Source organism: Nomascus leucogenys, chromosome 24, assembly GCF_006542625.1.
Source record: "Nomascus leucogenys isolate Asia chromosome 24, Asia_NLE_v1, whole genome shotgun sequence".
Lineage (NCBI taxonomy): Eukaryota > Metazoa > Chordata > Mammalia > Primates > Hylobatidae > Nomascus > Nomascus leucogenys.
The window spans coordinates 15,443,657-15,469,568 of NC_044404.1; the positions used below are offsets into that span (position 1 = coordinate 15,443,657).

The 25,912-nt window shown below is 47.9% G+C and overlaps 1 protein-coding gene across 5 annotated transcripts in view; it reads left to right on the plus strand.

Moving 5' to 3' along the window:
• TMEM51 (transmembrane protein 51) overlaps nucleotides 1-24,822 on the plus strand; it is a 69,204-nt gene extending 44,382 nt beyond the window's left edge. For 4 of the 5 annotated variants that reach the window (XM_003279943.4, XM_003279946.4, XM_030805694.1 and 1 more), the window contains 3 exons: nucleotides 14,803-14,877; nucleotides 19,510-20,047; nucleotides 23,699-24,822. In XM_003279943.4, the coding sequence (XP_003279991.1) occupies nucleotides 19,704-20,047; nucleotides 23,699-24,116 (762 nt within the window). In that variant the 5' untranslated portion in view covers nucleotides 14,803-14,877; nucleotides 19,510-19,703 and the 3' untranslated portion in view covers nucleotides 24,117-24,822. The remainder of the gene's footprint in view (nucleotides 1-14,802; nucleotides 14,878-19,509; nucleotides 20,048-23,698) is intronic. The other variant, XM_030805696.1, reaches the window with a different exon arrangement.
• Nucleotides 24,823-25,912: the final 1,090 nt, after the last annotated feature.

Genomic DNA, 25,912 nt, shown 5'->3' on the forward strand with positions numbered 1-25,912 from the left:
GTGGGTACTGAGCCTGATTCCAGACTCCAGCAGCCTGAGCAGAGCCCAGCTCCTAACAAGCATCTGCTGCCCAACTGACTGCCCTCGGCCTTGACCCAGCAGGATTCCCAGGAGACATGGCTTGTGGGAAAGAAGCCCAAGCAGTCCTGGCTGAACTCTTTTTCTGAGATGTGTTGAGAGTATCAATTATGTGTGGGTCCTCAGAGACCTGCAACTCCGTGGCTTACTCAAGGCAAAAAGTTCCCTCCCCATCACATAAAAGATGGAGGCAGTCCTCAGCCCTGAGTTTTTATTCCTATGATTTTGCTGTGTGTGCATCTCACTCACTGCATCTGACAATTACACGGCACTGCACGGTGTGCACCTAGCTCATCCACCCATCCATCCCCCACCCAGAGACACTCAGACTGCTGCAGTGGACAGCCTCACCCACGGACCCTGTGTGGGATGTGAACTCAGGTGGAGACCTGCCGTGCTGTGCCAGAGTGAGCGTGGACCACTTTGCAACAGCCAATTGTGCACATCTCCTCCCTACTCTGAGTTCAGTGACGTCGTGTCAGTAGCTTGATAGTGCTGTGATGGGAATATTTACACCACAGCGATGGGCCGTGGCAATCACTACAAATCTGGGCTGTGTGTGTATGCATGTGTGTGTGTACGTGTGTGTGCACGCACACATGTGAAGGCGGGGGGAGAGAGAGCTAGTTTACCAGCATACCACTGTGATGGAGTATGTGGAGACTTTGTTTTCTAGAGACATGGTCTCACTCTGTCACCCAGGCTGGATCGCAGTGGTGTGATGAGAACACACTGCAGCCTCAAACTCCTGGGTTCAAGTGATTCTCCCACCTCAGCTTCCTGAGTAGCTGGGACTACAAATGTGTGCACCAGCACACACAGCAAGAGACAGGGTCTTTCTATGTCGCCCAGGCTGGTCTCAAACTCCTGGCCTCAAGCAATCCTCCCACTTCAGCCTCGCAAAGCACTGGCATTACAGGCATGAACCATTGTACCCAGCCCTTTAATTTTATTGAATTAAGTGCTTCCAGACTGGTACCAGAATGACCATCCAATTTTACATGTCATTTCAAAAAATTTGTTTTCCCAGTTTCCAATTTAAAGAGACTTATGAACAAGTATGTGCATTAAAAAACCAGTGACAACATAATTTCAAGTCACTTATTAATTCAGCTAGTTGGCCCTGGGATGTAGTGCAGGATTCTAAAGATAAGCGTTGGCTAGAATTCAGTATCTAGTTTTGGCATTTTAGGACTCTTTCAAATGCAAGGGACAGAAAACTCAGTGTAATGAATGAGCTGTTACCACTCAGCCCTCCAGGGGTTCTTCAGACACAGCGGGATCCAGGTTTGCAAACAGTGTCATGAGGACTCACTTCCTGCCATTTGGTTCTGCTTTTTGCTGTGTTCATTCATTCCCAGGCAGGCTTTCTCTGCCCACTGCTCTGAGCTGCCTATGCAATGGAGGAGTGTCTCTTTCTCAGCAATTCCAGGGAAAGTTGAAATTTGAAACTCCCTGGCCCAGTGTGGGTTACGTGTCCGTCTTGAAATTATCACTGTGCCCTGGAGTGTGGGATGCCCTGATTGGCCAGGCCTGGGCATGTGCCTGCCCCTTGAGCCAGAATCAAAGTCATATGGACTGAGAATGGGGAGGGCCCTAGAGAAGGAAAACCAGGCACTGTTCCCAGCAGGATAGTAGTGCCTGCTGGGCAGGTAAAACAACAGCATCCTCTCAACTTCTCTGGGGCGCTTGAGACTGACCGGCGCCCCTCCCTGTTGGACACCTCCTCCTGTGACCTTTGGACCCTGCGTTTTCAGGGCTTCCCGGCCTCTGACTGAAGAGGCCTTCTGCATCTTTACCCAGGCCGTCTTCTTACTCTGCTTCTGGCTGAGGCTCTCTGCAAAAGCCCCGTACTGAATCACTCACCTCATTCCTGCCAAGCGTGTGTCGTGACCAGTGCTCCGATTATGGGCACAGGCTCCATGTACTCTCTCGTCAGGATGGTATCATTATTGCCATTTTACAGATGAGGAAACCGAGGCTCTCAGTGGTGGAAGGAGCAGCTAGTGAAGCAGATGCACACCAGGGTCCTTGCCTTCAGCTGCCATAGCCCTCCACTTCCCTGATCTCGGTATGTCTCTGTCACCAGGGCCCTCCAGCTCTGAAACTATGTCCCTTTCCTTGTGGTATCTGCACCCAGCCAGCCGCCACCTTTCCTCCCACAACTGTGAGCCTCTCAGCCTGTGTGGGCAGGGTTAGCTTTGTCTCTACATGACAAAAAAAAAAAAAAAAAAAAAAAGCAGATTCAATAAGATAAACCTTTATTTTTCTCTTATGTAAACAGAGTCCAAAGGTCAGCAGTCCAGGGCTGAAAAGGCAGCACCGTGATCCTCAGGGACCTAGGCTCCCTCTATCCTGTTGCTCTGCCATTCTCTACCTCACATCCCAGTATGGCTGCTTGAGCTCCAACCATCACATCTGCACTAGAACCAATAGGAAGTGGGAAGCAGGGGGAGACATGTCTCCTCATTTAAGAATGCTTCCCTTCCTGAATGTACCCCACCCCCTATACACACCCTGCTTATATCCCATTGGCCAGAACTTAGTCACATGCAACAGCTAGTGAGCTGCCTAAGAGGCTGGGTACCGCTATCTTTATTCTAGGAAGCCATGGAAAGCCGAGCATCAGCTTACTATGGAGGAAGGGGAACACAGATGTTGGGAACCACAAATAGGCAAAATTAGCATTACTATTATTTTTTGAAACAGAGTCTCACTGTGTTGCCCAGGCTGGAGTGCGGTAGCGTGATCTCAGCTCACTGCAACCTTCACCTCCCAGGTTCAAGCGATTCTCGGTGCCTCAGCCTCCCGAGTAGCTGGGACTACAGGTGCCCACCACCATGCCTGGCTAATTTTTGTATTTTTAGTAGAGACGGGGTTCCACCATGTTGACCAGGCTGGTCTTGAACGCCTGACCTCAAGTGATCCGCCTGCCTCGGCCTCCCAAAGTGCTGGGATCACAGGCGTGAGCCACCCCACCTGGCCAACCGGCAAAACTAAACCACCCTGCTGACCAAATGTAAACGTCAGACCAGTGAATTGGCACGCTCTCTTTTCTTTCCCTCCAGCACAGGGAGAAGGAGGAAAGAGCAGCAGGCTCACTGTGCTTGGAGGTGAGCTGTGCCAGGCAGGTGACATCTCATCTTGACCAGATCTCTCTGGTGCATTCCTCAGGAGGTCAGCCCCGTTTCCGGCCCTTAGCTGGGACCTGCTTGGTGTTTACAGATTGACATGGCAGAGGGGAAAAACACCCAAGATGTGCCCAATGAGCCCTGTGAAATCGTTTTCCAGCATGGAAGTTTCACCAGGACTTCTCTATAGACAATGAGGCCACTTCTGAATGCCATGCTGGCTGTGAAGAAAGTCGATTGTGTCTTTTTTTAGTTCACAGAGATTTTTTTTTTTTTTTGAGACAAAGTTTCACTCTTGTTGCTCAGGCTGGAGTGCAACAGTGCAATCTCAGCTCACTGCAACCCCTGCCTCCTGGGTTCAAGCAATCTTCCTGCCTCAGCCGCCCGAGTAGCTGGGATTACAGGCGCCCGCTACCATGCCCAGCTAATTTTTTATATTTTAAGTAGAGATGGGGTCTCACCATGTTGGCCAGGCTGGTCTCGAACTCCTGACTTTCAGGTGATCCACCCGCCTTGCCCTCCCAAAGTGCTGGGATTACAGGCGTGAGCCACCACACCCGGCCAGTTCACAGAGATTTTAAAACCCAGGGGAGCAGGTGGTTGTGAGGGTGGGCTAGCCACGGGTCGGGGAAATCATAATGCCAGCTTTCCCTGCAGCATCATGTCTTGGCAGCACCAAACACAGATGAGGAAACTGAGCTCTGAGAGGCGTAAGGAGCAGCTACTGAAGCAGATGCATGCCAGGGTCCTTGCCTTCAGCTGCCATGGTCTCCCATCTCCCCGATCTCCATGTTTCTCTGTCACCACGGCCCTCCAGCTTTGAAATGATGTACCTTTCCCTGTGGTACCTGCACACAGCCAGCCAAACACTCTGCTGGATAACACGCTTACCCCTCAACCCTATGAGACCAATATTGTGTCCTAGCTGCTGCTGGGCAGAGGTGGGATTTAGTTCCCTCCTGTGAGCTGATGTGCCCTGACTTCTCTGCAAAGTGGGGACCATAGCACTTCCTTCCCGGGGCTGCTGGGAGATGATGTGTGAAACATATTAGCAATACCATGGAGGCTGTGAGTGCTCGGTCCAGGGTAGATCTTTTTTATTACCCAGTGGGAAAGAGGGGCTAAGCGAAGCAAACGTGGGCTGGATTGCGTCCCCCACCAAATTCCTTTGTTGAAGCCCCCATCCCCAGTACTCAGAATGGGATTGCATTTGGAGATAAGGCCTTTACATAGGGGATTAAGGTGAAGTCAAGTCATATGAATGGGCCCTAATCCAGTATCACCGGTGTCCTTGTAAGAAGAGGATCGCCTGAGCCCAGGATTTTAAGACCAGCCTGGGCCATACTGGGAGACTCCATCTTTACAAAAAAATGCCAGGCTTGGTGCATGCACCTATAGTCCCCAGCTACTCAGGAGGCTAAGGCAGGAGGATTGCTTGAGGCTGGGATATCCAGACTGCAGTGAACCGTGATCATGCCACTGTACTCCAGCCTGGGCAACAGAGCGAGACTCTGTCTCAAAAAAAAAAAAAAAAAACAGAAAGAGAGAGATTAGGACAGAGACACACAGAGAGGGACAACCGCATGAGGACAGAGGGAACAGGTGGCCATCTACAGGCCACAGAGAGAGGCCTCAGAAGGAACCAACCTTTCTCAGAAGGAACCAACCTTGATCTTGGACTTCCAGCCTATAGAATTGTGAAAAAATAGATTTCTGTTGTTTCAGCCACCCTGACTGTGGTACTGGTTATATCAGCCCCAGCAAACTAATACAAGCTCTTAATCTCTCTTCCCCTCCCCTTCCCTGCAAGCCATCCCCTTTTAACCTTAATTCCAGTTTTATGATTAAACATCTCAGCGTCAATTATTTACAACACATCCAGATGAGGATCAGAGTTGCAGGGGACTGAATGACTCACACTGGGGAAGCTGGTTTTTATGAAGGGAAAAACGACACTAAGAAAAACAGGGAATTGTATCTCCTGACCACAGAGACTGAAACTGACCTAGGGAAAGTTTCTGGCAGCCGGAGCACAGGGAGGGTCTCTTCGTGGGAGTGGGGGGCCGGGGAGGCACTGGGCAGTGGACTGTGCCACAGGTGCCTCACACCTGTATATGGCACCTGCCAGCACGCAGGCTGTTTACTTACCCAATAGTTGGTTTGACTGGGCACAATTCCTTCATCCAGATAAAACTAATTGCTCGGAGTGAGTCGTGTCTAGTTTGAATCTTTGCTGCACCATTCACTGTGTGACTTTGAGCAAGTTTCTTAACTTCCCTAACTACGGGTTCCTCTTCTGTGAAATGGGGCTTATTCCAGAAACTTTTTCATCAGCTTGGGAAGTTTAAGCATGGTAATAAATAACTGAGAAATTAGACTATGATTATATTAAGTAAATAATATTCGTAATAGATCGTTAAGAAAAGTAAATATATAATATTAAAATTTTATAAATGAAAACAACGGAATACATAAAATTAATAAAGTAAATATATAACGATATTAAAATTTTATAAATAAAAACAAAATAGAATACATAAAATTAATAGTAATAAGAAGTAATAAATAATAATAAAGGCATGTAAGGCACCCAGCACTGGCACGTCATATGAGCTTAGGAGAAGGTTCACTGTAGTTGCCACAATTCCAAAATGTAACAGTTGGAAAAAGAATCAAGTGTGACAAGTGACTTCCTAAAAATCAGAGGCAGGAAGGAAACCCAGGACTCGAGAAAGCAGCTCTGGCTAAAATGTTTCAAGTAGGAAAGTCAGGTATAAAATGGAGATGAGGGAACGGGGAATGGCGAGGGGATGGGGACAAGCTCGGCTCAATACCAAAAGAGCTCTTGGCAGCAGGTTTGGGAACCACTTCTATAGAGACAGCATTGCTGTGGCTAAAATAGAAAATGTCCAGATATGGGCAGGACTAACTTTCTCAAACGGTGTCCTAATCTCCAGAATCAGAGCTGGTCTAAGAAAAGTCTGGGAACACAGAGGGCTTGCTTCTGCAGGACTCATGGGCCTGCAGAGGGCTGGCTGTCTGCTCCACATACCTCGAGTTTTGGCTTAAAAGCCCTCATATAATGAGTACTTAAAATAAACGTCAGTCTTGTCCTGTCGTCGGCACTTTGGAACTGCAGTTTTGAGCCCCCAGAAAGTGGGGTGCCTGCTGACTCAAGCACGAGAATACCTTTATCAGGTTTTTTTTGTCCCAGCAATGTTAGAACAAGTGTAAACTTGGCTCGTTAGCAGAATCCTGGGTTAAAATATAAACTTGGTAGAGGAGCGCCGCCATGCTGAGCCTTCCTCCAACCTGGCCACATGAGGAAAGGGCGCGTAATTCACCAAGCGATTGGTTTTATCAGGATTGAGAAACTGTGCCTCATCAAATCAGCTATCGAGTAGGTAAACAGTCTGTGCTGCCAGGCGCCATACACAGGTGTGAACGGGAACACCGCCTACAAGGAGTTGCCTGGGTCTGCCATAACAAATTACCCCAAACTTCATGGCTGAAAACAACACACATTTAATGTCTTGCAATAAATGTGTTCTGGAGGCCAGAAGTCCAACCTCAGTTTCATGGGCTAACATCACAATGTGGGCAGGGCTGGTTCCTCCAGAGGCTGTAGGAGAGCATGCGTCTCCTTGCCTTTTCCAGCTCCTGGAGGCACCTGCATCCCTGGACTCGTGACTCTCTCCTCACATCCTCCAGATGCTTCCATGATTCCATCTCCTGCTTCCTCCTTTGACCTTTCCACTTCCCTCTTATAAGGCTACTACTCATTAAATTGGGCCCACCTGGATGATCCAACATAATCTCCCCATCTCAAGATTCTTAACTTAATCATGTCCAAAAAGGCACTTTTTCCATATAGGCTAAAAGTTACAAATTTTGATTAGGACCTGGATATCTTTGAAGACCACGATTCAGCCTCCCCTGTGCCTGTTCCAAAATTCCAAGAAACACAGGGTGGTGAGCAGCAAAGAACCCTGTGCAGGACCCCACTTCTTCTCTGCTCCTAACTTGAATGGCCTTGAGTTAGTCTCTGACCCCTTCTGGGCCTCTGTAAGGATGAATGGACGCCCACCTGCCTCCAAAGGCCTGTAAAGGATTTCTGGCACAATTAGAGCAGCTACTGTCTGCAGGGCATTGGGTCAAGGCCCTCAATGTATTCACTCATGGATTCTTCAGCTTTATGGTCCCTGAAAAGTGCTGGGCAGGCTCCTGAGTTAGAGTATTGGCTCTGTGGTTCCCTCCTCTGCCTGGAATGTTCCTCCCCAGGTATTCCTGTGATTCCTCCCTCACATCCTTCAAATCTCTGCTCAGATGTCATTTTCTTGGTGACTGTGTACCTGGCCACTGTTTTTTGTTTGTTTGTTTGTTTGTTTGTTTTTGAGACAGAGTCTCGCTGTGTCACCCAGGCTGGAGAGCAGTGGTGCGATCTCGGCTCACTTGCAACCTCCACCTCCCTGGTTCAAGCCATTCTCCTGCCTCAGCCTCCTGAGTAGCTGGGATTACAGGCGTGCGCCACCATGCCCGGCCAATTTTTGTATTTTTTTTTTTTTTAGTAGAGACAGGGTTTCACCATGTTGGTCAGGCTGGTCTCGAACTGCTGACCTCATGATCCACCTGCCTCGGCTTCCCAAGGTGCTGGGATTATAGATAGGAGCCACCACACCTGGCCTGTTTTTAAAATCACTACCCACAGCTCTGTTATTTTCTTCTAGCTTGTATTACCTGCTACCATACCATAGACTCTAATGTGAGCTCTGTGGGGACAAGGCCTTCTGTCTGTTTTGATTGCTTCTATGTCCTCAGTGCTTAGAGCAGGCCTTGGTCCATAGTAGATGCTCAGTTAATATTGTGTTGGGTAAATGAATAAACACCCGTAATCAAAACTCTGAGCTCATCACTTATAAACCCAGTGAGGTAGATCCCAGTAAAATTCACTTTGTACAGATGACAGAGCTGAGACTGAGAGCCCTAAGAATTGTCTTGTCTAGGTAATTACTAAGTTACAGAGCTGAGATACAAACCCGGCCTCTGATCTGGAGCCCAGGCTCCCAGTCCCACGGCATGACAGGTAGAGTCGATACTCACCAGCACCCTCTGCAGTCCCTGATTTGATAAATTCTCATCTCTGCCCTTCTCTACTTTTTTGCTGCAAAATGCCCCTTGGGGAAGACAAACCAAATGAATTCAGTCAGTGTCCAGAACTGCCTGTCACACAAGGACAAATGCTGAGTCCAGATGGCACCGAGGTTCACACGAGCCTGGCTGGCCGCCAGGAACACTGACCACAGGCAACGTGGAACAGGTTCCAGCTTCTCTTCTAGGCCCCCAATCCTCCCACTCTTCAGATTCCAAGGCTAAGCCTCCAAAGTTGTCCGCCTAGGCCAGGTGCGGTGGCTCACACCTGTAATCCCAGCACTTTGGGAGGCTGAGGCGGATGGATCACCTGAGGTCAGGAGTTCAAGATCAGCCTGGCCAGCATGGTGAAACCCCGTCTCTACTAAAAATACAAAAATTAGCCGGGTGGGGTGGCACATGCCTGTAATCCCAGCTAGTTGGGAGGCTGAGTCAAGGAGAATCACTTGAACCCAGAAGGCAGAGGTTGCAGTGAGCCAGTATCGCGCCACTGCACTCCAGCCTGGGTGAGAGAGCAAGACCCCATTGGTGGGAACTCTGCCCTGCCTTGGTGGAAAGGCTGGCTTTTCTGCCGCTCCGCGGATGAGGACAGCCTAAACAAGGGGGCTTTGTGGACAGAGGCTGCCACTTACTAAACTGAGACTTTGGGCAAGTTTCTCCACCTCTCTGTGCCTCAGCGTATTCCTTGATACAGTGGACAGAGGTGGGGATAACAGTACCTCCCTTATATGATTGTTGGGTGGGATAAATGAGCTAAATTGTGGAAAGCGCCTGGGGTGTCAGTGCCCTAACTATGTGCTGGGGGTTGGGGGACTAGAGTACTGGGGGTCTGGCTGGTGGTCAGAGCCTGTGCTTAGCCTTGTTTGCCAGGGTCGGGGGGCTGCTGATGTCATCCGCAGAGACACCGATGGCCAGAGCGTGGAGAAGGTTCGAGGTGTCAGACTCACATTGGGCTGGTGGGGACAGGAGATCTGCATCCCTCAGTGCTATCCTGGCAGAAGAAGACTCTGAAATGTGAGATGTCACATTTCCCAAGAAATACTGAATGTGACTGGGTCCCCCATGCCAGCCTTCTAAATAAGGCTGGACACCAGCCACCTGCTTAGAGAAAGACACTATGTCAAGCTCCTCAAGAAAAGATGTGTGGTTCATGAACTCACTACTTCTGCTTCTGGTCCCTGGAGTCTTCAGGATGAACTTGTCTTCCTTAATTTCTCCAACACTTACATGGATTAGCAAGGCCCCTGGTGATGTCACGTTTTATACAATTCACCGACATCTTGTGTTTGGAGTCGGGGAGGGAAGCTGCCTCTTTTCTCTGTAAGCCATGACATGTTCTGGAAGATGCCCACTTTCCCATTGCTGTGGGATTACTGAGGCTGAGCCCTCACCCTGGAATACCCTGATCTCTTACCCCCAAATTCCACCCACAGGAAGGCCACAGAGGCCTCAAGGCCCTGCAGAGCTGCATGCATATCTTCCTTCTCCCTGCCCTCCTCAAATTGAATCCGTCACTCTTTTTGGAAGCTCTTCGGACATGCTCCATTTTGGCAGTGCTACTTGGTGTTTAAAAGCCTGGGTTTTAGAATCAGGCGTACCCTACCCCTGCCTTGTACTCACTGTGTGATCTTAGATAAATTACTTTCCCTCTCAGAACCTGTGTCCTTATCTATAAAATAGAACCAATAACTATTAAATGATGATGCACATAAAGAGCTCCACAGATGGCCTGGCACAGAATTGGCATTCAACACACGTTGACTCTTTCTCTGATGCTGACTTCCCTTCTGCTAGGAAGAATCGCCTGTCTTCCTGCTGGATTGTAAAAGTCGGTCTCACGTATCTCTGTATCCCCCAAAGCCCCTGGCATACAGTAGGGGATGGGCCGGGAATTGTTTAAATCTAAATCTTCAACAAGTCATTTTAAAAGAAACGTTCAGGTCCAGTGGCTCATGCCTGGTAATCCCAGCACATTGGGAGGCTGAGGCAGGCAGATCGCTTGAGCCCAGGAAATCGAGACCAGCCTGGGCAACAGAGCGAGACCCTTTCTCTACAAAAGACACAAAAATTAGCTGGACATGGTGGTGTGTGCCTGTAGTCCCAGCTCCTCAGGGGCCAAGGTGGAAGGATTGCTTAAGCCCGGGAGGTCAAGGGTAGAGTGAGCCATGATCATGCCACTGCAGCCTGGATGAGAGAGTGAGACCCTGTCAAAAAATTAAAAAAAGAGAGAAGAAAGGGAAGAGGAGGGGAGGGGAGGGGAGGGAAGGGAACATTTACCTGTCACCCCATCACACTTTTGTCCTGAAACACCCCTGGGAAGAAGGAGGGAGGGAAGGGAGGGAGGGAAACATTTACCTGTCACTCCCTCGCACTTTTGTCCTGAAACACCTCTGGGAACCTGGGTGCCTTGCCCAGAAAGTGGCCCCCAGGGACTCAGCTTTGTGGGAACCTGCACAGTGCAGGCACAGGTGGACTTCACAGTCAGGTGGATTTGATTATGAGTCGACTGTGCCACTTAACCGGCTGTGTGGCCCAGGGCAAATTACTTACCCTGTCCAAGACTCCGAGATGGTGGGGCGGATCATTCCTTGAAGGGTGGCGGTGAGGATCGGGTGAGTTTAGGAATGCACCTGATTCACGCTGAGTGTCAGCTGCTGCTGATTTCATGATAGCTGCTGCGGAGACTGCTATTCTTGTTACCATTATTCTTCTTACCCTGCCTTGTGTATTACTTAACATCCTTTCTTCTTTTTCCCATCAGCTCTCTCCAGCTGGGCAGCCCTCCTCCCAGCTCCCCTGCCTCTATGCCTGATTTGCACATTGCTTTTTGTTTTTCCCGAGTGCACAGTCTAAAAGATCCCTGGTGCTCTGTTGAAACAGGAACCTGACACCATTTGACCTTGGTCCGTGGGGAGGTGGCCTGAAACTCCCTCCCAGGCAGGACAGGAGCAGGGGCTCAGCACCTTTCTTCCTACCCCCACTGCATGGGACTGGAAATTGTGACAAAAGTGATTGTGGGCTGAAAGTTGGCAGAGAGAGCCCCACTGAATTCCTCCTTTGTGATGTGAATGTAGCACAGCCCGGTGGAACCGGGGATCCCTTTCCCAATTATGCAGCTTGGCAAGAAGAGGTCGGTGCAGGGAGAATGCTCAAGGAGCCCCTTTGTCGCGGGGGTTGGTAGCACTGCCAGCCGCCTCCGACTGGCAAGACCTCCTCCCACTGAAGCCAACTGGGCTGGGCGCTTCTGCAACTGCACCTTCCGGGGCCGCAGCACAGCACTCAGTGGTCACATGAGGGTCTAGATCCGATTCCCAGTTTCTAAACTGTGTCCTGGAGAGTTTCTGCAATTCAGCGAGAAGAGGCAGCGGAAGGCCCAGCGATCAATGCTTGGGCCCTTTACCCCGTTTCAGCCGGGGCAGCGCCGCTTTCCATTGCCCCATCTTATTTCAGTCGTCGTCTTCACGTTCAAGTTCATGGAGACTCAATCCAGATGTGCCTGGCTGTGATGGCCCCACTCAGGTCTCAGCCACTCTGATGTCTGGAGCTGGGTCTACCTCCCTGGCCCCCACTCCTCCACACCCACTGCACAGCCCCTCCCTGCCGGCTCTGGTCGGCTAAGGGTGTGCACAGGTGTGGAAAGAGCCTCTGCCCAGCGCGGAGCAGTGAGGCTAAAGGCTCCCATGTCCCCTGCTGACTTCCACCTGCAAAGGCCAGGCAACCGCTGAAACCTCCAGCCCCACCAGGGAATACTGATACAGTCACTTTGTCAGGTCACAACGGAAATCACATTTATTCTGCATATTTTTCTCATGTTGCCGGCAAATTATTTGCATACGGATGCAAGATTTGAGTATCCGGATCTTCCTGCAAGTTAGCTTTTATTAATCCTCTCCCCTTCACGCTCGGACTGCGAATTTCCCCTCATTGATATGAGACATTGATTAAACTTTCAAACTTGCCAGGTATTCATTTGTTTGTTCTATAAATATCTACTAAGTACCTGTTAAGTTCCTGGCATGCGGTGCTGGGGCCTGAGCAAGCAATGGACAAGACAGACAAGAACCGTGTTTCAGAGAGTTCACACTCCAGTAGGGGGGACAAGGAGCCAACAAGAATGCAAAATGAGATTATTACTGACTGCAATGCGTTATCACCCATGGGAAGGAAAGGCAAAGAACTCAGCAGGAGACCCAAGTGTGGCTGTGTGACGGAGGCAGCATTTCCATTGGGTGGTCAGAGAGGTGCTCACTGAGGAGATGGCATTTGAGCTGAGAGACAGAGGTCTCTACTAAAAAGTAGCCAGATAGCCAGGCATGGTGGCTCATGCCTGCAATCCCAGCACTTTGGTAAGGCCGAAGCAGGAGGATCGCTCGAGGCCAGGAGTTCAAGACCAGCCTGGGCAACACAGCAAGACCCCATCTCTACAAAAAGGTTAAAAATTAAAAATTAAAACATTAGCTGGGTGTGATGGTGTGCACCTGTAATCCCAGGTACTTGGGAGGCCAAGGCAGGAGGATCACTTGAGCCCAGGAGTTCGAGGCTGCAGTGAGCTATGGGTGACAAAGAAATACGCTGTCTCTAAAAATAATTTTTAAAAAAATTTTAAATACAGAAATAAATAAGTAGCCAGACAAAAGAGACAGGTGGAAGGGTGTTTTCAAGCAGTAGGTATAGCAAGTGCCAAGGTCCTGTGGTAGGAAGTAGTTGGTGCTGCTGAGGAGCAGAAAGGAAACCACTGAGGGCTGGTGAGCAAGAGATACGAGCTGTGACAGCAAGACAGGAGCCTCATCCAGGCTGGTGGGGCTTGAGGGTCATGGCCCGGGAATTTGGATTTTATGCTAAGAGTAATAAAAACACACCGATGGGTTTTTGGACATTCTTGTTACAAACTATTTCAGTCATTCAAAAGAGTATATATATAAGATATATGTGAATTGTAAGGAATAGTATAATAAAACGCTCACGTACCCTTCACTGTTCCCCTCCCCAGTACCAGTACTCTTCATTTCTCCAGGAGGTAGTGTGTGTGTGTGTTTGTTTGTTTGTTTGTTTGTTTGTTTGTTGAGACAGAGTCTCATTCTGTCACCCAGGCTGCAGTGCAGTGGCATGCTCAGGGCTCACTGCAGCCTTTACCTCCTAGGCTCAAGCAGATCCTCCCACCTCAGCCTCCCAAGTAGCTGGGACTACAAAGTGTGAGCCACACACTGAGCTAATTATTATTATTATTATTATTGTAGAGACAAGGTCTCACTATACCCTAGTGCCCAGGCTAGTCTCGAACTCCTGAGCTCAAGTGATCCTCCTACCTTGGCCTCCCAAAGTGCTGGCATTACAGGTGTGAGCTACTGTGCCTGGCCAGAAGGTAGCCTGAATTTGTCCTGAATTTTAGTTGATAGTCTTTGCATTTCTTCCTAATACTACAAAAATAGAGCAACATATTGTTTGGTTTTGCCTGGTTTTGAACTTCATTTAAGTGGACTTCTGCAGTGTGTATTCTTCTGCAGTTTGCTTTTCTGTTCAACATTATGTTCGTCAGGATCATCCTCACTGGTGCACGCAGCTGCAGTTTACTCACCTTCACTGCTGCGTACGTAATACTCCACAGAGTGACAGTGTTGTGGTTTATCCTTTCTCCTGGGACCAATTTCTAATGTTGAACCGAACCCTGCATTCTTGAGATAAACCCAACTTGATTATGATGTGTTATCTTTTTAAAAAATATGGTTGGGCTGGGTGCTCCCTTCTGTAATCCCAGCACTTTGGAAGGCCGAGGCAGGTGGATCACTTGAGGTCAGGAGTTTGAGACCAGCGTGACCAACATGGTGAAACCCCATCTCTACTAAAAATACAAAAATTAGCCAGGTATGGGGGTGTGCACCTGTAGTCCCAGCTACTCAGGAAGCTAAGGCAGGAGAATCGCATGAACCCAGGAGGTGGAGGTTGCAGTGGGCTGAGATCGCACCACTGCATTCCAGCCTGGGAAAAGGGCAAGACTCCGAAAGGAAGGAAGGAAGGAGGGAAGGAGGGAGGGAGGAAGGAAGGATTCCATTTGCTGATTTTTGTTTAGGCTGGTGGGTCAGACTGGCCTGTCATTTTCCTCTCCTGCCTTGTCCTTTTCTAGTTTTGGTGTCAAGGTATACACGTTCCTTATAAGATGACCTGAGAGTGTTTCCTCTGATATTCTCTGGAGCACATGTCTAAGATGGGTAATACCATGAAAGAGTTTGATAAATGTTAGCTACCATGTTGTCATCCTTCTGCAACTCATATTTTTTGTCCAGAATTCTGGCTTCTTCTGGTACCACTTGTCTTGCATAGATACCTACCCTAACCCCTGCCCTTTTCCCCCTAAAAAACAAAGAAAACACATGGCTCCCCCACATGTAACTCCAATTGCAATGCTCACAGCTTACTTAGAAAGCTGCATCTCTGTGGTTTTTTATAGGTGGATCTTTAACTCAAGACTCTAGCATGAAGAGTTGCTTTCTGGCCTGCCCTGAGTCTCCTCAAGTAACAATAGGTAGGTACCTCTCTAACTGGTTAATAATTTTTCTTTAAAAACTCAGATATAGAATCATTCATGTCTCCCTTAGGGCCTCCTCAGACATGAGCAGTGATGGGGCCAACCCCAGGGTCTAGAGGTCGAGTTTGGCCAAGCCAGGACCCCAGACTGCCCACCAAGCCCACTGTGTTTTAGGGACATATTGGAAGCCGTGTGGTCCAAATCCTCTAAGCATAAAATTAGCTTCTTTCCATATTTTTGAAAGGAAAAGAACACCATGCTTAATATAGCTCGGGTGCTGTCCAGAGTCAACAAGCCAGGAACAGGGCAAACAGCTGACCAGCCGCCCCGCTGGGAGCTGGGTTTCCACAGACCCCATAGACCCATCAAGATCACGGTCCTCAAAGAGAGGGCTGAACTTGAAGAACAAGTTTATGCCACCGTGGCACACATAACCCTGCCATGAACCCAAAAAACCAAAACTGTTTTATGAAAGCAACACATAGATATTTCTGTTTTCTAATTCTTATTCTCCTCAAAAGAAAATGAGGCCGGGCGCGGTGGCTCACGCCTGTAATCCCAGCACTTTGGGAGGCTGAGGCGGGTGGATCATGAGGTCAGGAGATCGAGACCATCCTGGCTAACATGGTGAAACCCCGTCTCTACTAAAAATACAAAAAATTAGCCGGGCGTGGTGGCGGGCGCCTGTAGTCCCAGCTACTCGGGAGGCTGAGGCAGGAGAATGGCGTGAACCCTGGGGGGCGGAGCCTGCAGTGAGCCGAGATCGCGCCACTGCACTCCAGCCTCGGCGACAGCGAGACTCTGTCTCAAAAAAAAAAAAAAGAAAATGAAAATCATGGTTAATCCCATCACACAGAGAAAATAACTATAAACATCATAATATATAATCCGAGTGTTGTGAAACTTAGTATGATACATTCAACAGTGTTTCTCAACCTTTTCCCTCACCTTGCGCTCCCTGAGAAGTCTTTTTAGACATTCTTTTTGGAATACTTGAAAATGTAATGCCAAGGATGCCCTGTGTATCTATTTATATTCTGTGGCCCTGTGGAGGGCCACAAACCATTGTAATATCCAAGATTTTTTTCACCCCGTCCCCAAGAAACAATTTTTGCCCCTTGTGGGTGATCTTACCCCATTGAGAATACAAGCTTTAATTAACATTAAATAACAATTTTTTCTGTCTGTTTAAGAACTTACTGTTGTGCTGGTTACATACTGTTCTCAGTGCTTTATGTATATTGTTTATTTATCATAACTCCCCTATGAGGTAGGTACTAGAGGGTTTTTGTCTCCCTTTTACAGTTGTGGAGACTGAAGCACAGAGAGGTTAAGTAACTTGCCCGGGGTCACACAGCTGGGAAGGAATAGAGTGAGGATCTGAGCCCAGGAAGCCTGGGTCCCAAGCTCACTCTTAACCACTCAGCTATGCTACCTTGCAGCAATACAGTCAGATTGTGAAAATTCAAAAGAGAGAAATGGAAAGTAAAGGCTACACTTTCCGAGTTTCGTTCGTCCCCAGAAGCAATCATTGGTACAAGTCTGAAAGGTGACCACCCCCCCCCGATATTTTTACATATGTGTGTATATATATAAATACATTGTCTCTTTCATTTCAGTGTAAGTACAATCATCCAGGCTTTTTCCCATATATTCATCTGTGTATGGAGAATTTTTAAAAAATTAGAATCACGCTGAACATACTGTTGTTTTAACCTTGTTGTTTGATTTAAAAATATATTAGCTGCTTTGAGACCATAATTTTGTAAGTGCATGAACCATAATTTATTACCCTGATCTGGATTATTGGCTATTGAAGTAATTTCTAGCTTCTCACCACTATAAAGCTGTGATGAATATCTCTGTACATAATTCTTAGAAGTTGGAATTACAGAGCCAAAGGGTATAAACATTTTTGAAACTTTTGTTCTATAAATGCCAAAACTTGCCATCCAAAAAAAAATGCCATGAAATTGCCATCTCAACACCTTTCACCACACTGAGTATGATCACCTGTTTTTAATCATTGACAGTTTATCAGACAAAAAGAATGTATTAATCCCGACATTTTTATCTCTGCCCATGACTCACATCTGGAGCCTGTCTTTCTCTCGTGCAGCATAAGGCAAAGCTGGAATGGAGAATGAATGAGGGCAGGCAGTGAGGAGGTTAAAGCGGCTCAAATCACTAGTCTGCTAGCCACACTCTCAGCGTCCCAGGTACAAGGCCTGCCTGTCAGGCACTTAGCAGGTGCTCAGAACGTGATATTTTCATCACTCCTGCTTCCAGCACAAGCCCCTGGCTGTGTACTTCTCCACCCTCTGAGTCTGACCTTGTCTCAGATCCATTTGGTCGAACCGGTGCATTCCTAAGGCTGCCAGAGCCCCCATCCTTCCTTTTGCCGGCCATGAGTGATACTGTAAGAAATAAATATCCTTGTGTACGGTCCCATCTGGTCCTACCGCAGCTGTCTGCAGTGGGATCCCTTTTCAACGTCCTGCACGCCACACGCATGCCCATACCTACCTGTTCATATTCCATACATATGCATGCATGTGTACATAGGTGCTCGCATGCATGCACATGTGCTCATGTGTGCATAAACATGTATGCACACATGTGTTCATGTGCCAGTGTGCTTTGGTGCTGCTTAACTTCTTCAAGAGCAGAGCCAGCGCGTTCACACACGTGCACACACACAGTGCTGTGCATTCAGGGTTCAGACCCAATTAGGCCAGTGGGAATCCTCTCCCACATAGACTTTCTGTATGTCCCACAGCCCTGAGCTAGGACACCCTGCTGTCTAATCCCACAGTTCCTGTACTTCCTTCTTACTTTATTGGTATTCCCTGTAGATCATTTTCCTGCCGGCCTAGAAGCTCTGCTAATCCTGAACTTGCTCACTGCTGTTTCTCCAGTGCCTAACACGCTGCTTAGCAGGTAGTTAGATGCACAAGAAATATTTGTTGAGTGAAAAAAAGAAGGAACAGACTTCAAGCTGATAAAGGATGTTGTTCCAAATATTTTTAGAGTATCTTTTAACAAAGTGGCCAATTTCAGATAAACTCATGGTTTCACAAGAAAATATCTTCGCAGCATCAGATTTCAAGCAGCCTGGTCAGCCATCCTTTTGGAGAGACTGGAAAGAATGCAGAACTGAAAACAGGTCCTTGCCCAGCTAAACATCTTGTAAATTTTACTGTTTTGCAAAAGTTCCTGTCACAGGAATAACGTATGGGGGAGCGGTTTAGCAAGGGGCATTGCTTGCTCCTCCTCCTTAGTCCTTGAAAATGTTCTAAACTAAAGCCTTAAGTGACTGCTTTTCTGGCTCACTCTCAACCCACAAATGCTGTGGAATCCCAGGACTGCTGGCTGCTCCCTTTAGCGCAGGGTCTCTGAGCTGCTTTGTGGAAAGAAGGTTTATTTTGTCCAGCTGGGCACAGGAGCTAAGAGGAAGAATGTGCAGGCCTCTGTCCCCTTTAACAAAGGGAGAACTCGATGTGGTTTCAGAGAAGCTTTGGCTTCATGTGGCCTCTATTCATTTCATCCAACATTGACTCTGCAAACTTTTTTTTTTTTTTTTTTTTTTTTTGAAACAGAGTCTTGCTCTGTCACCCAGGCTGGAGTGCAGTGGTGCAATCTCGGCTCACTGCAACCTCCATCTCCCAGGTTCAAGCAATTCTCCTGCCTCAGCCTCCTAAGTAGCTGGGATTACTGGCATGCGCCACAGCACCCAGCTTTGTGTGTGTGTGTGTGTGTGTATTTTTAGTAGAGACGGGGTTTTACCATGTTGGCCAGGATGGTCTTAATCTCTTGACCTCGTGATCCATCCACCTTGGCCTCCCCAAGTGCTGGGATTACAGGCATGAACTCTGCAAACATTTTTTGTGTCCCTGCTGTGTGCCAGGCTTACAGGTGATGATGATGTGGTCATGGGAAGAGAGAGACTCACCACAGTGGTTGCTGGAGGCTTTGGGGAGCACATGAAAGGGGCATCTGAGCTATGGGTGACCAGAGAAATATTCTGGAGGGTAGTTGGGGGTGGGTAGTGCAAAGAAAGGCAGGCTGGGAGATGCAGCAGGAGAGGCAGGAGCCAGGCTAAGGCCACCATGAGCAGCATCATTCTAAGAAGCTGGATTTTCTCCTGCAGGAAATAGGGAGCCATTGAGGGTGGTGAACAGATGACAGTAGGCTGTTTGGCCTGGTCATACCATTGGCTGAGGCCCTGTCCCCCAGGTGAGTCTGTTACAACCATCAATTGTGGCCCATTCATCCCATCGCTCACTCTCCTAGCAGCCTCCAGCAAGAGCTGAAATTTTACTGCACTTCATTAAATTCCACACAATGTTTTAATGACCTGAGCTCCGACCTTTCTGGCCTCCTGCAGGGAAAGGTCTGGCTTTTCCTTTTCAGGGAGTAGCGGGGTGGGCAGACCGGCCTCCCTTCTTGCAGCCTCGCACGAGGAGCCTGAGCACGTAAGACATCTGGAATGCATCAAAGGCAAGGCCCAGCCAGAGCCGGCGTGCTCGGTGCTGCTGCTTAACTCCTTCAAGAGCAGAGCCGCCACATTCACAAAGCGTCTGGAATCGGAACTGATCGTCCTCTCTGCTCTTTCTGCTTTCCTTCCAGGCCCTTCTGCCGCAGCCATCCACACGGGAGGCCTCGCGATTGCTCGGAACCATCCCGCAGGAGTTCAGCTGATATTTTTCTAGTGTGGGGCGAGAGATTTTGTGGAGTGCATTTAAGGGGTTTTTGTTGTGACTGCTGCTTTTTATATATTTATTTTCTTTCTTGGAACTGGGCCTCGCCCTCCTCCCACGGATATGATGGCCCAGTCCAAGGCCAACGGCTCTCACTATGCGCTGACCGCCATCGGCCTGGGGATGCTGGTCCTTGGGGTGATCATGGCCATGTGGAACCTGGTACCCGGCTTCAGCGCGGCCGAGAAGCCAACGGCTCAGGGCAGCAACAAGACCGAGGTGGGTGGTGGCATCCTCAAGAGCAAGACCTTCTCTGTGGCCTACGTGCTGGTCGGGGCCGGGGTGATGCTGCTGCTGCTTTCCATCTGCCTGAGTATCAGGGACAAGAGGAAGCAGCGGCAGGGCGAGGACCTGGCCCATGTCCAGCACCCGACAGGCGCTGGGCCTCACGCCCAGGAGGAAGACAGGTGAGGCCTGACTGTCCCCTTCCCTCCCCGGATCGGGGACGGGCACGCACGCATGCACACACATGCTCACACCTTTCTGTGGTGAAAAGACTGTCATCTACAAGGCTTTATTGTCCCATGTTCGCCCATGAAGCCTCTGTCAAAACAGTTTATCATTTTACAAATAACTTTAGACTTTTCTACCAGAGCTTCCCAAATAGCATGGTACAAATGGATTACCGGTAAACCAAAATTTTATTACAATAGATTTTTACACCGTGGAATACTATTCAGCCATAAAAAGGAACAAAATACTGTCTTTTGGGCCGGGTGCAGTGGCTCACTCCTGTAATCCCAGAACTTTGGGAGGCCGAGGCAGGTGGATCACTTGAGGTCAGGAGTTTGAGACCAGCCTGGCCAACATGGTGAAACCCCATCTCTACTAAGAATACAAAAATTAGCTGGGCATGGTGGCACATGCCTGTAATCCCAGCTACTCGGGAGGCTGAGGCATGAGAATCGCTTGAACCCAGGGGAGTGGAGATTGCAGTGAGTGAGCTGAGATAGTGCGCACTCCAGCCTGGGTGACAGAGTGAGACTCTGTCTCAAAAAACAACAACAAAAAAAAAAACTGTCTTTTGCAACAACTTGGATGGAGCTGGAGGCCATTACTCTTAAGTGAACCAGCATTTTGACCCACCCAGGGTCACTGAACAGGGCCTGGGGTGGCCAGCATATTTGCTTGTCCCTTCACCCCAGCATGCTCTGTACACTTTAATTTGTAATGGCTGGGAAGCAATTTTCCATTTGAGCAAAAATGCCACCAACAAATTTAAAAGATAAGTGATACATTGGGGAACATATGATAATAGTTGGTATCCCTATTATAAAAAGAGCTCTTAGAAATGAATATGTAAGATGAATATACCAATAGGAAACAAAGGTTATGAATATTCCGTAGATGTTCAACCAATAGTTGTTCAGCTTCATTAGTCATGAAATGCAAGCAAAAAGATGTCTTTTCTTTTTTTTGCCTATCATATTGATCAAGATAGACAGCCCCTGACATACCTATTCAATGGAGTTCTATGCAACCACTGTTGATCTATATTTGTTAATGTGGGACCATATCCACAACAATGAGAAAAGGAGGATATAAAACAGCATCTTTGGTCAGGTTATGGTCCCATCAAATGTTGTGGCTGTGGGATTGGAGAGGGGTAGGAAAGGTATACACCAGAATGTTACAGTGGTTTGTCTCCAGGTAGAAGGATTCAGGATGTTTTTCTTTTCTTCATTAGATGTTTCTGTGTTGTTTGAATTTTCTATAAGCATTTCTTATCTTTACAGTGGGAAGGGAATTGTTCTTAATTTAATATGGATTAAAGGGAACCCTTGGTACACTAATGGTGGGAATGTAAATTAGTGCAACCACTATGGAGAAGTTTACAGGTTCTTCAAAAAACTCAAAATAGAGCTACCAAATGATTCAGCAATGCCACTTGTGGGTATACACCAGAAGAAAAAAAAATCTCATTATATTGAAGGGATTTCTGCCCTCCAATGTTACCAGTTACCACCCCTTTCCATGGTAATGACCTGGAAGTTACCGTCCCTTTCCTAGAATGTTCTAAATAGCTTGCCCTTCAATTTACATTAACCCACTTCTTACTTTTGCACATAATTGAAAGTGGGTGTAAGTGGGTATAAATACAATTTCCAAATTAAACTCATTTTCTGATAACAAAGGATAACACATGCTGTATTGGTCAGGGTTCTCCAGAGACTCAGAACCAGAGGGATATATATTTTTTTTAATGGAGATTTATTATGAGGAATTAGTTCCTGGGATTATGGAAGCCAAAAAGTCCCACAATTTGCCATCTGTAAGCTGCAGACCCAGGAAAGCAAGGGGTGTAATTCATTCTGAGTTTGAAGGCCTGATTGAGAACGAGGGGAGGTGAGGGTATAGATCCTAGTCTGAGAGCAGGAGAAGATGAAATGAGATGTCCCAGCTCAAGCAGTGAGGCAGGGAGAAATGAGTCAAATTCCTGCTTGCTCTGACTTTTGGTCTATCTAGGGCCTCCATGGGTTGGATGGTGCCACCACACTGAGGAGGGGAATCTGCCTTACAGAGCCCACTGAGCTAAATTCTAGTATCTTCTAGAAACACCCTCGCTCTCACAGTGTTTAATCTGGGCAACCATGGCCAGTCAGGTTGACACCTAAAATTAACCATCACACATGCTTATTCTAGAAAACTTGAGAAATATAGAAAAGAACAAAGAAGAAATATCAATCACTCATCATTCCACACCCTAGCTGTGAGCACATTTGAGTTCATTCCTAAAGGAGGGTGGGAGGAAAACCAAGGCAGACTTTGAGGTTTCTGATGTTGTCCATGATCACCCCACAGGTTCAAGTATAGGGTCCTGGAAAGTGGCTATTGGCATTAATTCCGACAAATGTGTAGAAAATATCCTGACTTTTTGGTTTTCTCTTTCAACAGTCAAATGAGAATAAGGCTGAGAGGACCCGATCTTTTTGAGTCTTGGGATAAACTTGGAAGATAAAATTACAGAATAATTTGAGACACACATAAATGTTATATTTCAGATATTCTTTCTCTACCTGGGGACAACCATTTTACTGAAAGTCGATAGCAACTTTGTACATTTTTGTGTTGCCTTTGACCAAAGGACCCAGCTGAGCATTGGAATAGCTCACCCAGTGTGTCGCTAAGTGGGAAAGGCTTAAAGGCAAAGGAGGTTTAACACCCAGATAACATGGTGGAGTAGTTGAGAGTATAGTGTTCACTTCCTGCCCTCCCATTTCCTGAAGGTCTGACCAAGTCACTTAATCTTGATGTATCTCAGTCCATCTATAAATTGGGTATTATAATAATAGTGAGATAGAAAACAGGCAGGACTTGTTTTCTGATCATAACCCTGCTGACCAAAACAGGATGTGGTCCAGATGAGATAAGGTTTAAAAAAACACTAGCCAAAGCCAGCAAACAGGAACGAGGGTGATCCCTGGCTGCCCTCATTGCTCATCATCATGGGACACTCTCACCAGTGCCATGACAGTTTATAATTGCCCTGACAACGACCTGGCAGTTACCATCCCTTTCCATGGTAACAACCCAGAAGTTACCTTTCCTAGGAAGTTCTAAATAGCTTGCCCCTCAATTTGCATTAACCCACCCCTTAATTTGCATGTGACTAAAAGTGGATATAAATACAATTTCCAGGAGCCCCTATGTGGCTGACTCTGGGTGTACTGCCTATGAGTTAGCCCTGCTCCACAAGAAGCAGTGCCCTTCAATAAAGAATTGTGGTCTAACGCCACTGGCTCACCCTTGAATTCCTTCCTGGATGAAGCCAAGAACCCTCCCAGGCTAAGCCCCAATCTGGGGACTCACCTGTCTTGCATGAATAGAACTTAACTCATAGTGTTGTTAGGAATCTGAAATTGGTTCATATTTGTTAAAATACTTAGAAGAGAGCCCAGCTCATAGTAAACACTTGAAGTGTTTGCTTTTATTGCCTCTAAGACCCATTTGTTATTTACAAGGTTGCTGTGTGTGGACTCTTTGGAGCCCATCTCTTTGGGATTTTGAATGACTTGAGTGCAGGCTAACACTCTCCCTGTCTGTGTGTCTTCTTGCAGTCAGGAGGAAGAAGAGGAGGATGAGGAGGCTGCCTCAAGGTACTATGTCCCCAGCTACGAGGAAGTGATGAACACAAACTACTCAGAAGCAAGGGGAGAGGAGCAGAACCCGAGGTTGAGCATCTCTCTCCCATCCTATGAGTCACTGACGGGGCTTGACGAGACCACCCCCACATCCACCAGGGCTGACGTGGAGGCCAGCCCTGAGAACCCCCCTGACAGGCAGAACTCTAAGTTGGCCAAACGACTGAAACCGCTGAAAGTTCGAAGGATTAAATCTGAAAAGCTTCACCTCAAAGACTTTAGGATCAACCTCCCGGACAAAAACGTCCCTCCTCCCTCGATAGAGCCTTTGACTCCTCCACCGCAGTACGATGAAGTCCAGGAGAAGGCCCCCGACACCCGGCCGCCCGACTGAATGGCCCCACTTGAGCCACGCTCCCTCCTGTCTCTCACACCTTTCGACCCCAAGACTCTAACAAAGCCACGTGAGCCACGGTTGAGAAGCGGAGGGGCCAGCTGTGCATGGAGCCATTTGGATGGTGGGGGGGATTCTGTGTATCGGGAGTGACTTTGTTGCCCCACACAGCCTCCTGCTGCAGGTGCTTTGGAAAGAGATGCTGCCTTGGAGCTGGTGAATCTGTGGACCACACTCAAGGGTGTGGCACAGGCATCTTCCCATCCTCTTCACTCCGAATCACAGGCGACACATTCTCCTTTCCAGCTAGGAAAGGGTTCCTCGCGGCTGGTTTAGATTGCAGTTGTTTGTTTTGCTTCTACTAAGACTGTTTTGTTTCAAAAAGGAAACAAGTTTTGTGTTTGCTGTCTACGCTGGAGTCCTGAACTGTGGGTAGGAAATACGACCTGGCTTTGTAGAAAGGACACAGGGCTGTTTTATGAACTAAGCGGTGAGGCTCAGGTGGCGGCTCTCGCAGAGCCCCTGATGCTGTTGTTCTTTGAGGGCTTAAGGCCTGATGAACTTAGGCACATGATGCATAATGGTACACTTAACTAGTCTCTTCTGTGTAACAGCCAAAAAGAAAAGAAAACTGTAGGAAATGTTCTGTTCTTTTTGAAATGCCATGCAATGGAGCTTTTTGTAATAAAATATTTTATATGTAGTACATTTGGGTGCTGAGTTACTTTAGCAGCTCTTCCAATACTGACTTTCTTAGGAGAAAATGGCAATAATAATAGCTAATATGTACTGAATACTTATGCCCAGTGTTGTGCTAAGCATTTCACACATCACCGCATTTTGTCTGGACCCAAGTCTGGTAATAATGCCATCTATAGGTCAGCTCACAGAGGCCTTAGGTTAATGTAAATGCCCTGTGTCACGCTGCTAGTAAGTGGTAGAGCTGGGCTTTGAGCCCAGGTTGCCTGGCTCCAAGGCCTGAGTTCTTACATACCGCCCCATACATTTCAGTGTAAAGAGCTTTTCCAGACTTTGAATGAAGACTTGCACTTCTCAAGTTCAGGGGTTGTCCCTGTCAACCCATGCGCCCAAAAGAAAGTTCTGGTTGTTTGAACAGCAGCTTTCTACCTGTCTAGGCATCCTTCCTATCTCCCTCTCCTGAGAACTGGCCCAGGAGGAAGCTCAGTGCAACTTGTCTTCTGCCCCCAGAACTGACAGGCTACGTAAGTGTGTGGGGGTGGGTGAGCATGTCCCCCTGGAGGGGGAAAGTGAATCTGTGCAGCCCAGAAAAGCAGTGCAATGAATAAGAAATGCCCAGGGGATCGCAAGCTGTTGAAGATGGGACATAGGAGGGGAATGGAGACCTCTGGGGTCAGGGTCTTGACCATGGAGTGAGTGTCTGGGAAAACAGACCCAAGTCCAAAGGAAGCCTTCCTCCTACTGGTGGGCATGGAGCCAGCCTGCTGAGGAGTCTGTGTCAACCTGGTTGGAAGAGTAATTCCCAGGCCCAGATGTTTTCCTAACAAGCTCCGGTGGACAGGGAAGGGATGACAGGCACCGAGTCACCTGCTTATCTCAAGATTGGCAGCAGTGACTAAAGTTCGAAACTTTCACTTTCCTTATGCAATACATTATTAAAAGGGGAGATGTTGGGATTGGCTCTGTGGCATGGGACAGACACCCAGAGGCCTGGTCTGTTCCCCGGCCCACTCCTGAGCTGACCCATGGCTTTTTGTGTCTCATGTCTCTGGGCTGGGCTTGCTTTCCTGTTACTTTTCTGTGCTTCTTCCCAACCA